Source organism: Cyprinus carpio, chromosome B16 (assembly GCF_018340385.1).
Source record: "Cyprinus carpio isolate SPL01 chromosome B16, ASM1834038v1, whole genome shotgun sequence".
In the NCBI taxonomy this organism is placed as follows: domain Eukaryota; kingdom Metazoa; phylum Chordata; class Actinopteri; order Cypriniformes; family Cyprinidae; genus Cyprinus; species Cyprinus carpio.
The window spans coordinates 28,955,467-28,968,597 of NC_056612.1; the positions used below are offsets into that span (position 1 = coordinate 28,955,467).

Below are 13,131 nucleotides of genomic sequence, written 5' to 3' on the forward strand. Positions count from 1 at the left end.
GCTTTTTTATTCTGCTTTTATAAAGTTCAGAATAACATGCATCACATACTACTTTTGCTATTTCTACAGATATAGTATGTGAACTGAGTGCAGCATGCACATTTTCTGTGTGCATAAAGATAAACAGACAGTTCAAATGTGCATTAAAACAACAGACCGTAATGCAATGCATTTAACTTGACCTTTAGCATGATGAACAGTGTTATTTTAGTATTGTTTATTTACTATTACACTGATTATTATTATTCTGAATTAACTTTTACACTTTACAAAGTTTACACTTTACTTTTAGTAATTTTGTTATATGGGCTGGGGCGATATATTGAATATTAGCGATAATATCACAATAATTTTGACAATGATTTAAAATTTGAAAATATCGTGAATATCGAATATTTCAAATTCAAGCATACTTTCCCAAACGAACTTGCTGAACGTCCAAAAACGGAACATGTTACTGCGGACTGCTCTACACGACTCTACTACTCCCTCCGCTACGCGTGCGGTTGGCGGGTTTTAAGAGTTTAAATCCCCGAATCAGAGCTTTGCTGTTACATAGATACATTTTCTTCCTGGTGTGTTGCTTATTTTAAGCAATCTGGCAACCATGCGCACGCAAACACTCATTCCTCATTGCAGAAGCGGCGCCGCAGATGATCTGAAAAACAATCAAACTGGAGTTTAACGATCTAAATGAAAGCATCATTCAGCTGGTCTGTGTTCTGTCATGAGATCTCGACTGTACCGTTTGCCATTGTGGTCACTGTATAAATGCACTTACTCAATCACTGTTGTGTGAATAGAGAAACATAGGCTATGGCAATAGGAATTTAACTGTTATAATATTTTTCATTTGTTTTACCAGTTTTCATAATATAGACAGAGAGAGTGTATAAGTCTTTGGTATATATATATATATGTATATATATATATATATATATATATATATATATATATGTATATACATACCAGAGACAGTAGACAGACAGACTTGTGTTCTTAGCTAAAAACTTAAAAAACAAAACAAAACAAAACAAAAAAAACTTATCCCAGTTTAATTATTTCCCCCAGTTGCACAGTGTAAATTGTGAATTGCATGCTCTAAAAAAGTTGAAAGAATGCACTTTCTGTACTTGTTTTGCACTACTTGAGTTACATATGCATGTGTTCATTTAATAAAAAGACAGTAAGTGATCACTTGGTCTAGAGTTTTTTTTTTATTATTTAAACCAAATGACTGATCAATGAGAGGGAGAAACTGGGTCACCGGGGAGCACATGGAGAGACAACACATAAAACAAGTCCATAAGCGTTACATATCGCCCCCCTCCCGGAAGGCTGCGGTGGAGCCGGAGAAACAGAGGACCGAGGAGGAGCCTGACAGAGCTGGAGGGACAGAGGGACAAGGCGCTGCCGGAGGAATGGAATCCCGAGGCAACGGATGGACGACGACAGACCAAGGTGGAGCTGGAGGTACGAGGGAGCCCAGTGAAATCAGTGGACTGACAGGCCATGGTGGCGAGGAGGGAGCTAGGAGCCATGGTGGAGCCGCTGGGTAGATGGGCTGAGGCGGATTCTGAGACTTAGAGGCTGGAGGCGGAGGTGGAGCCGTCTCCACCGAACAGGTGGTGGGATGAGGGTGAGCAGAGGGGCTGCCAGAATACAGCGGTGGAGGAGGCAGTAGTTTGAGGGTGGGTGGGTGTATAGGCATTTCTGAGCTTTTGGGATCTCAGGGCTGTAATCAGAAGCAAATCCCTCCCTGGGCCAAACTTGGAAACAGAAGCCCTCTCTGTGTTGGACTCAGGGACACGAGCCCTCTCTGGGCCAAACTTAGGACAGGAGCACTCTGGAACCTAATACAGGAACAGGAGCCCTCTATGGGGCAATCTTGGGAATGGAAGCCCTCTCAGGGGCCATATTCAGTGTTCTTAGCTAAAAACTTAAAAACAAAACAAAACAAAACAAAAAAAATACTTATCCCAGTTTAATTATTTTCCCCCAGTTGCACAGTGTAAATTGTGAATTGCATGCTCTAAAAAAGTTGAAAGAATGCACTTTCTGTACTTGTTTTGCACTACTTGAGTTACATATGCATGTGTTCATTTAATAAAAAGCAGTAAGTGATCACTTGGTCTAGAGTTTTTTTTTATTATTTAAACCAAATGACTGATCAATGAGAGGGAGAAACTGGGTCACGGGGAGCACATGGAGAGACAACACATAAAACAAGTCCATAAGCGTTACATATCGCCCCCCCTCCCGGAAGGCTGCGGTGGAGCCGGAGAAACAGAGGACCGAGGAGGAGCCTGACAGAGCTGGAGGGACAGAGGGACAAGGCGCTGCCGGAGGAAGGAATGGAATCCCGAGGCAACGGATGGACAACAACAGACCAAGGTGGAGCTGGAGGTACGAGGGAGCCCAGTGAAATCAGTGGACTGATGGGCCACAGTGGAGAGGAAGGAGCTAGGAGCCATGGTGGAGCTGCTGGGTAGATGGGCCGAGGTGGAGTCTGGGACTCAGAAGCTGAAGGCGGAGGCCAGGGATTCTCCACCGAACAGGTGGTGGGATGAGGGTGAGCAGAGGGGCTGCCAGAATACAGCGGTGGAGGAGGCAGTAGTTTGAGGGTGGGTGGGTGTATAGGCATTTCTGAGCTTTTGGGATCTCAGGGCTGTAATCAGAAGCAAACTCCCTCCCTGGGCCAAACTTGGAAACAGAAGCCCTCTCTGTGTTGGACTCAGGGACACGAGCCCTCTCTGGGCCAAACTTAGGACAGGAGCACTCTGGAACCTAATACAGGAACAGGAGCCCTCTATGGGGCAATCTTGGGAATGGAAGCCCTCTCAGGGCCATATTCAGTGTTCTTAGCTAAAAACTTAAAAAAACAAAACAAAACAAAACCAAAAAAACTTATCCCAGTTTAATTATTTCCCCCAGTTGCACAGTGTAAATTGTGAATTGCATGCTCTAAAAAAAGTTGAAAGAATGCACTTTCTGTACTTGTTTTGCACTACTGAGTTACATATGCATGTGTTCATTTAATAAAAAGCAGTAAGTGATCACTTGGTCTAGAGTTTTTTTAATTATTTAAATGCAAATGCAAACATGTCGAGATATATATCGAATATCGTAAAAATTTGGACAATATCGAGATATAATTTTTTTTATATATATATATATCGCCCAGCCCTATTTTGTTACAAGCTTTTGCATTTTTAGTTCAGTTTTTTTAAATATTTTTATTTATTTGTATTTAACTTAATTTTAATTTGTTTCATTTTTTATCTTATTATGTATTTCAGTTTTAGCTTAGTCTTTTCAGTACTTTTAAGCACTAAGAACTACAAGCTCAACTTTTCATGCAATTTATATTTTATTTTAGCTTTATTTCATTTACCAAAAGCAAAATTTTTAATAGCTTTAGTTTACAATAATATAATTTTCAGATACCATTCTGTACACAAAGTTTATTTTTAACCTTTTGCATGTTTATATAATTAGGTTAATTTTAATATAAAAGTGCAGTAATCTCAGCTCACACCATTCCAAAGCAATACAATAGTCTTGTGTTTAAGGCAATAGCCTTATTCTTTTTTTATTTGAGGTTTTCAATCATTGATAATCTTTCGAGTGAATCCATGTCCACTGATATCAAACTTGAAGCAATGCATCTTGAATGCTTGAGTGCAGTCAAATCAGCTATTTTTTGTGCACCTGTTCAAAATCATTTTTCAAAAAATACTTCCATAAGTAGCAGTTACTTTTACTGTGTCAAGGGCATGCCACCGTGTGGTCATTTACAGATGAACAGGACGTTTACCTGGTTTGAAGTGCGGGAGTGAGTGAACACCTGGCCACGTCTCCTCTGACGGCGTCCCCAAAACCTGCACAACAACACAGAGAGAAAACACTCAGTCCTTCACAGAGAAAACAGCTGAAGGGCAGAGCAAAGACAGAGTCTGATCGATCTCTAAGGAATATATCGCTCTGATGGACACCAGCAGACCACAACGCTTCATTCACATGCACAAGTGTGTGTGTTTAAGAGCACAAGTGCTGGCGACAGCAGAGAGCTTTTTGAATTCTAAAGTTGTAAAGAAACTCAGTTAAACACACACTGTAATTGTTGGGGTTTCACACATTCTTCACTCACACATTTTTTTAAATGTTACTACAAAAAATTACATAAGTAAGTGAGTGAGCGAGTGGGGGGAAGGGGGGAATTGAAGCACCACTCCTTTTAGAAAACAGATCCATCTGTCTGATCATGAAGGATTTGTAAAGTTTCAGTCCTGCAGTTCAAGTGTAGTAATTTGGATCCAGTATTATTGCAGCGTTGTCCTGCTTCTCTTGTATTCTTTGAGTGGTTGTCTGAGACTGACATCTAGTGGACATTTGATTATCAAGATTCCACATTCCTAGTTTAGTTTGATCTGATTTTAAACGCACCTGAATCAACTAGTCAATCTTTGCATTTACTTTAATAACAGCCAACTGTGTCAAAACTAAACTCAACAGGAATGAGGCTCTACGGGAGCAGAAATGAGGAACCCACTTTACAGAGACGAAAACAAATGTTTTACACACGTAACTCAAACACAGAACCAGAAATCACATGACTTCAGGGAAAGAAAAAAGTGAAGTGTGATTGAGCTGTTTTGGTGTTTTTTTCTCTGTATTCAAGCAGTAAAATGGCAGGAGCCAGAATTTCAGTGGATCAGAAGGAGTTCATGTGTGCAGTTTGTCTGGATCTCCTGAAGGATCCAGTGACCATCCAGTGTGGACACAGTTACTGTAAGATCTGTATTACAGGCTGCTGGGATCAGGAGGATCAGACGAGAGTATACAGCTGCCCTCAGTGCAGACAGACCTTCAGTCCAAGACCTGCTTTAGCTAGAAACACCATGCTGGCTGAAGTGGTGGAGAAACTGAAGAATACTAATCTTCCTGCTGACTGTGACGCTGGAGCTGGAGATGTGCAGTGTGACGTCTGTACTGGAAGAAAATATAAAGCGTTCAAGTCCTGTCTGATGTGTCTGAACTCTTACTGTCAGAATCACCTCGAACAACACGAGAGTTGGTTTAAAGGAAATGGACACAATTTGATTGAAGCCACTGGACGACTGCAGGAGATGATCTGCCAGAAACATGAGAAGCTCCTTGAGGTTTTCTGTCGCACTGATCAGAAATGTATATGTGTGCTGTGTATAGATGAACATAAAAACCACAACACTGTATCAGCTGCTGCACAGAGGACAGAAAAACAGGTATTTAACACTAGACACCGATGAAATATTTCATGTGTTTTATATCGGCATCCATATTAACAGCTTACAGCATTCACACTGCACACAGCAGCAGAAATGAACAGCAACTACTAGAAGAGTTTACTGTTTGCTGATAATGCACCATAAACCTTTTTCAAAACAATAAGTCATAAAATAGCCTTTGATTAAGCAATACAAAATAATGGAGTCAACTATTCACACATTCTTTGACAAAATATACAACTGTCAGGCACACACACACAAAAAAAAACTCTGCTTCACAGAAACAATGTCAGTATGAAGCTCTACATCTGTGTCAATTTCACTCTTATAATACTTATGCTTTTAGTGTGAAACACTCCTTAACCCTCTGGAGTCTGAGGGGGTTTTGGGGCCCTGGAGAAGTGCATGACCTGAAAACATATTAATAGCTAAAGTCTGATTACACTGTAATTGCCACACACTGTGTTTGAAGGAATGATGGAGATGTGGATAAAGGAACAGTCTTTAATAGAATCCAATATGCGGGGGTAGCTCACACAGGGAAATGCTGTTGACACACGAACATGATGTTGTAGACCAGACAAAGACAGACAGCACGGACTGGAACTTAAATACATGACTAAATGAGGGTAATTCACAAGACACACCTAACCCAAATGACTGATCAATGAGAGGGAGAAACTGGGTCACGGGGAGCACATGGAGAGACAACACATAAAACAAGTCCATAAGCGTTACATATCGCCCCCCTCCCGGAAGGCTGCGGTGGAGCCGGAGAAACAGAGGACCGAGGAGGAGCCTGACAGAGCTGGAGGGAAAGAGGGACAAGGCGCTGCCGGAGGAATGGAATCCCGAGGCAACGGATGGACGACGACAGACCAAGGTGGAGCTGGAGGTACGAGGGAGCCCAGTGAAATCAGTGGACTGATGGGCCACAGTGGAGAGGAAGGAGCTAGGAGCCATGGTGGAGCTGCTGGGTAGATGGGGCCGAGGTGGAGTCTGGGACTCAGAAGCTGAAGGCGGAGGCCAGGGATTCTCCACCGAACAGGTGGTGGGATGAGGGTGAGCAGAGGGGCTGCCAGAATACAGCGGTGGAGGAGGCAGTAGTTTGAGGGTGGGTGGGTGTATAGGCATTTCTGAGCTTTCGGGATCTCAGGGCTGTAATCAGAAGCAAACTCCATCCCTGGGCCAAACTTGGGAACAGAAGCCCTCTCTGTGTTGGACTCAGGGACACGAGCCCTCTCGGGGCTGAACTAAGGGAACAGGAGCCCTCTCTGGGCCAAACTTGGGAACAGAAGACCTCTCTGTGTTTGGACTCAGGGACACGAGCCCTCTCGGGGCTGAAGTCAGGAACAGGAGCCCTCTCTGGGACAATCTTGGGACAGGAGCACTCTGGAACCTAATTCAGGAACAGGAGCCCTCTCTGGGGCAATCTTGGGAATGGAAGCCCTCTCAGGGCCATATTCAGGAACAGGAGCCCTCTCTGGGTTAAACTCGGGAACTGAGGCCCTCCCCTGTGCCATATGTGGGAACCGCATTACTCTCTGGACTTGACAATGGACACAGGAGCCCTCCTTGGGCTAGAATCGGGGATCTGTGGCCCTCCCTGGGCCATACGTGGGAATCGCAGCCCTCTCTGGGCTGGATGTGGAAACAGGGCCCCTCTCTGGGCTTGACTCGGGATCTAAAGGCCCTCCCTGGGCTTGACGCGGGAACCGCAGCTCTATCTGGGCTGAACATGGGAACAGGAGCCCTCTCTGGGCTCTGGTCAGGGGCTGGAGCCATCACTCGACTCTGGTCAGGGGCTTGAGCAATCTCTCAACTCTGGTCAGGGGCTTGAGCCAACAGTTTTTTTTCTGCCTCATTCTCCTCTTCTGGGCTGAGGTTAAGGAGATTGCTGCTGTCATCTTAGGGCTTTGGAGTGAATTGGACGTGGGAACGGAACTGACAGAGGGCTCTGACGAAGGAGGAAGGACAGGAGGCAGGTCTGCCCCTAAAACCAATTTCGGGACCCCCCTCAGCGTACCACTGTCCCCAGATCCACAATAAGCTCACCCTCAGCCATGGTGCAGGGGGCACAGCTCCTCTCCATGCTTTTGCTGTTTATGGCTCTTTTCCCTCTTAGCAGGAGTTGTAGCCGGCTCTCGCACCTGGTTTGACGTTACTTGCAGCTCCGGCTCCGTGGCAATCCTCAGCAATGTTGTTCCATTCGGCGATGGCTCATTGGTTGTGGTGGGCTCGGGCTTGAGCTTTGTGCAGCTGGGTGATGGTGGGGCTGGGCTCTGGGTCTGGTTGTGCTCTGGATCGGGGATAGAGGCTCAGTCCAGTGGTGTCTGGGAGGTTTACTGGGCGGTAGTAACTAGCCTCGATCCAGAACAGTGAGTTCAGCGCAGCATCGTCAAATGCCGCTAGAATGGCGAGCTAGCTAAACTCAACTGCATCCTCCACAAAAGGCAGGTCCTTATGGGCTAGGGGGACGAACAAACAGCAAGGACCGGGACTTAAATACATGACTATATGAGGGTAATTGACAAGACTCACCTAAACCAAATTACTAATCAACGAGAGGGAGAAACTGGGACTAGGAGCACATGGGGAGAAAACACACAAAACAAGTCCCATAAGCCGTGACAGTAATCAGCACAAACTGGACTACAATAATAGTGTGAGCAGCATGTATGTACATGATTGTGTTTTTGAAGAAAGCAATGTTTACGCATGGTTAGTGAAAACTAAAACTTTAAAGTCACTGAAATAATGCCATAAAACACATACAGAACATTTGTTCACAAGACTTTTGAGAACTGGATGTGGTAGACTAGAGTTTTTTGCTACAAAATGTTAACTTATTCACAGAAAAACATTATATTGATTTAACTTTTGTAAGAAATTATTTGTGTTAGAGAGGTGTATGCGAGAGAGTGACAATGGCCATGAATATTTAGGCATTCACACCTGAGAGACGAAGGGCCCTCCCCTACTGAGCCATCAGTCAGTAATGTGTCTGTGAAGCTGGTAACAAATAATGTGAGGAGAGTAAAATAATGGGGGGTTTTGATTATTTGTATTTTATTTACAACACAGTATAATCAAAATATACACAGTGAAGGTCAAATACACATGAACTTACTGGTCTAAACACAGAGACTCGAACAGTAACACACCATTATGCTAAAACTAAACTTTAACATTCATAGAGTATCCTATACTTTAACATTCATAGTGTTAACACTCATACTAATTTTATTTCTTGTGGTTTCATCATTAATAAAACATATAAAAAAAAAAACATCCTGGCATTGTGGGATATTAAGATGCAAGGAAATGACACGTATTTCAGAATGTTTCACTTGATTTCAGGTAGTCAGGAATTATAGTTTGGGAAAAGTCTAACTAGTAGAGTGTTTACAAGTTATGCCACAATAACTTAGGCTACTCTAAGGCTAATCTTAGGCTACTCAACAGAATGATACCCTCCACTGGATCAAGCTGTGCATAAATTCTGGGTTATTCCTCTCAGCGCATGGACTATTCCTTCTCTTCTTCCAGAAATGAAAATAAGCCGAGATGACCTTGATGAATCTTTAGGTTTGTAACGGAGGTGATGTGGGGATTTACATGTGCGTGTGTCTCATGTGGATGTTTAGAATTTAAAAAAGGCAATCGGCTTAGAGATGAGTTTAGACAGGAAAAACTGGAGCTTGCGTTGGTTTCATACAGATTACTTTATCAGAGAATATTTGCTTTTGACATGACTGACTTCATTTATAAATAGACATTTCAAGTTTTCTATAGATATATTTTCAATGTCTGTGAGGCAAGTATTCTTGGAGATTCAGGTTGTATTATTTATGTGTGTTTGTTTTGTAAGTATTCTTTTAGATTTTTGTTTTGTTATTTTTTTGGTTTTATTTGTGTTTATTTATGACACAATTACCTTACATAAAAAAAATGCAAATAAAAGTAGGCCCTTTGTGGTTTTCAACCGATACCTTATACTTATTTGTAAGATATGACAGAGTATTTTTTGTTCTTTTGCGGTCATGAAGAAAAAATGAGATGGACCACACCGGTGCAGTCTTCGACGCCAGAGGGATAATCTTGACAGTGACAGTGACGTGACATACAGCCAAGTATGGTGACTCATACTCAGAATTCGTGCTCTGCATTTAACTCATCCAAAGTACACACACACAGTAGTGAACACACTCACACCGTGAACACACACCCGGAGCAGTGGGCAGCCATTTATGCTGCAGCGCCCAGGGAGCAGTTGGGGGTTCGCTCAAGGGCACCTCAGTCGTGGTATTGCCGGCCCAAAACTCGAACCCACAACCTTAGGGTTAGGAGTCAAACTCTCTAATCACTAGGCCACGACTTCCCCTTGTCTTGATCTTCATGTTAATTCATGTACAATGATTGTAACCAATCATCACTTCTGGAGTTTGAACCTACAGCTGGATTTACTGCTGTAAATATATCTGTTCACAAGAATGATTTAGTGCCAGTAGTTTCTGTGACATTTACTATCACAGAAAAGCAGCCATATCACCCTGTAGCCCAAGACTGGTTACCCACTGAAGCTAAGCAGGGTTGAGCTTGGTCAGTACCTGGATGGGAGACCTCCTGGGAAAACTAGGTTGCTGCTGGAAGAGGTGCTAGGGAGGCCAGCTGGGGGTGCCCTGTGGTCTGTGTGGGTCCTAATGCCCCAGTATAGTGACAAAGACACTATACTGTAAAAAGCACTGTCCTTTGGATGAGTCTGTGAACCGAGGTCCTGACTCTCTGTGGTCACTAAAAAATCCCACAGTGTCCTTCGAAAAAGAGTAGGGGTGTAACCCCGGCATCCTGGCCAAATTTGCACATTGGCCCTCTGACCATCATGGCCTCATAACCATCCCCATATCTACCGATTGGCTTAATCTCTCTGTCTCCTCTCCACCAATAAACTGGTGTGTGGTGGGTGTTCTGGCACAATATGGCTGCCATCACATCTTCCAGGTGGATGCTGCACACAGGTGGTGGTTAAGGAGATACCCCCTTCCATGTAAAGTGCTAAATGTAAAAAAATATTATTATTATTATTATTACTATTATTTGTTTATCTTCCAGCACCAGCTGAAGGAGACTCAGAAGACATACCAGCAGAGAATCCAGCAGAAAGAGAAAGATCTTCAGCAGCTGAGAGAGACTGTGGAGTCTCAGAAGGTGAGTCTGGAGAAGAAGAGAAGTTTTGTCTCCGTCTCAGTTCAGACTCACTGAAGCTGAATCACTGTGTGTCCTAACAGTGCTCTACACAGACAGCAGTGGAGGACAGTGAGAGGATCTTTACTGAGCTCATCCGTTCCATTGAGAGAAGCTGCTCTGAGCTGATACGACTGATCAGAGATCAGGGAAAAGACTGCAGTGAGTCGAGCTGAAGGATGACTGGAGCGACTGGAGCAGGAGATCAATGATCTGAGGAGGAGAGACGCTGAGCTGGAGCAGCTTTCACACACACAGGATCACATCCAGTTCCTGCAGGTAACACAGATCTAGAAGAACAGGATCATAGTGGACTTGAGCAGATCCTGCTGTGACAGAGACTCACAGAGAAACATTTCACTAGTGTCTTATTATATAATCATCAGTCAGACTCTCATCTGATCATCTTCTTCTGAAAGAGACGCCACTTACAAATGGCTTTCAGCTCTGGAAATCACTTAGGAATCATTTCTCTGAGCTCTCTCTTCTGGAAGATATATTTAGCTGTCAAACGCCACTAGCGCCACCAACAGTTCAAAACTTTACTAATATTTCAGCTTTTTATCTTCTGGAAGATATATTTAGCTGTCAAACGCCACTAATCAGTAAATTCAATAGTACAGATTCTGAGTAATGTTCATCAAAACTGGATCAGATGATTATCAAACTTTATTTATTTTTTTAGTTTTTTGCCTGTAACAAATTGATGAATGTGATTATGAAGATCCCAAACATGAAGTGAAGTTGTGATCACTAGGAAATCACATAAGGCTCACATATAGTTTTATTTTAAGTGTCAAATACTATAATCTGTAGCTGTAATGTGAATGAATATGATAAGAATGAATCTGTTGCTGTGAAAGTGCTGGATTGAGGTGAGTTACTAAACATCAGTTGAGTCAAATCTGATGTTGGTGCAGGTAATTGGGAGAAGTGTGGGGCTGAAATATTATTGATTTTTTGTTTTCTGTAGATTTTCCAGTCTCTCTCAGCACCTCCTGAATCTACAGACGTAAATGATGATCCCTTCAGTTCTCTCTTCTCTTCTGATGATCTGAGAGAATCTGTCCATCAGCTGAAAGACAAACTGGAGGATTTCTGCAAAGAGGAGCTCAAGAAGATCTCAGACAGAGGTAAAGTCCTGCAGATTCATATTCTCTCAGAAACCAGTCCATCATCATCTCATATCATGGAGAACATCATATCAGAAATGTCTTAGGAATGAATGCAGGATCATGAGAATCACACTGTTCATGTCTGTTGATTTCCACAGTAACATTCACCAACATTGTTCCCAGAACCAGGAACGACTTCCTCCAATGTAAGTCAGTAAGAAAACCAACAGAAAACTCACTGAGTGTGTTTATGTTCTTCCTGTAGAAGGAGAAAGAAGAGTTTTATAATTGATGGTGTAAATGATGATTTGCACAGATATCTGGTCATCTGTACTGAGACACTGATGATACACTGAACATGAAGAGTTCAGCTACATGAAAAGATCAAACAGATTCATAATTCCTGATTCTGATGTGTTTTATCTCCATCAGATTCCCATCAGCTCACTCTGGATCTGAACACAGTGAATAATTGGCTCCGTCTGTCTGAGAACAACAGAGTGATTACTTACACTAACACAAAGCAGCCTTATAATGATATTACAGTCAGGTTTGATGTGTATCCTCAGGTGTTGTGTAGAGAGAGTGTGTGTGGACGCTGTTACTGGGAGCTGGAGTGGGAGTGGAGAAGAAGTGTTTATATCAGTGTCATATAAGAGCATCAGCAGGAAGGGATGGGGTTATGAGTGTAGGTTCGGATCTAATGATCAGTCCTGGAGTTTGATCTGCTCTCCCTCCAGTTACTCATTCAGTCACAATAAGATAAAGACTGCACTCCCTGTGAAGCACATCAGCAGTAGAATAGGAGTGTTTGTGGATCACAGTGCAGGAACTCTGTCCTTCTACAGCGTCTCTGACACAATGAGTCTCATCCACACAGTCCAGACCACATTCACTCAGCCGCTCTATTCTGGGTTTTGGTTTGGTTCTGGATCATCAGTGAAGATGTGTTGATAAATCAGAATAGATTGACGAGAGATTCTACCCATAATGTTTTGAGCTGCATGATGAATCAGCAACAGTGAGATGTTACAGTGTGTCTTCTTTTCTCTTCATGACATTAATACTGCAGCTGAACTTCTGTCAGTGAAATAACATGTCAGAATAAATGTGTGTAATAAATCCTCATATAGACAGTAAGATCAGTTTGTTTGAGTCCTGCTGAGTGACCATGTGTTCCTGTGCTTCTCTCAAACTGTTTGCATTGACTGAAATCAGTCATTTAGTTTTTAATGAAGTGTAACATCAACAATGTTTATTATCACTATCAGAATTATCTCTTAATTCAAATGATCACAAACAGTCAATAAATAATTTTCAATATTCACCTTATGTAGTCAGGGTTATGTGTTCTTTTGTCTTCTGGTGTCTTTTTTTTATTTTTTTGTCAAGCATTTCACTACTTCACCTGCCCATTCAGTCCTGATGGTTAATTGTAAATGAACTTGGTTTGCTGTCCTCAACAGAGGCTTGAACCCCAGGCTCGGCTTGAGCCCCGATTTCAA

General features: G+C 42.7%; 1 protein-coding gene across 1 annotated transcript in view; it reads right to left on the bottom strand.

The window, feature by feature from the left end:
- The window catches only part of LOC109106292 (cyclin-dependent kinase 14-like), a 434,688-nt gene that overhangs the window by 46,595 nt on the left and 374,962 nt on the right, over nt 1-13,131 (bottom strand). The window contains exon 13 of the mRNA XM_042740300.1: nt 3,818-3,881. Within this exon, the coding sequence (XP_042596234.1) occupies nt 3,818-3,881 (64 nt within the window). The remainder of the gene's footprint in view (nt 1-3,817; nt 3,882-13,131) is intronic.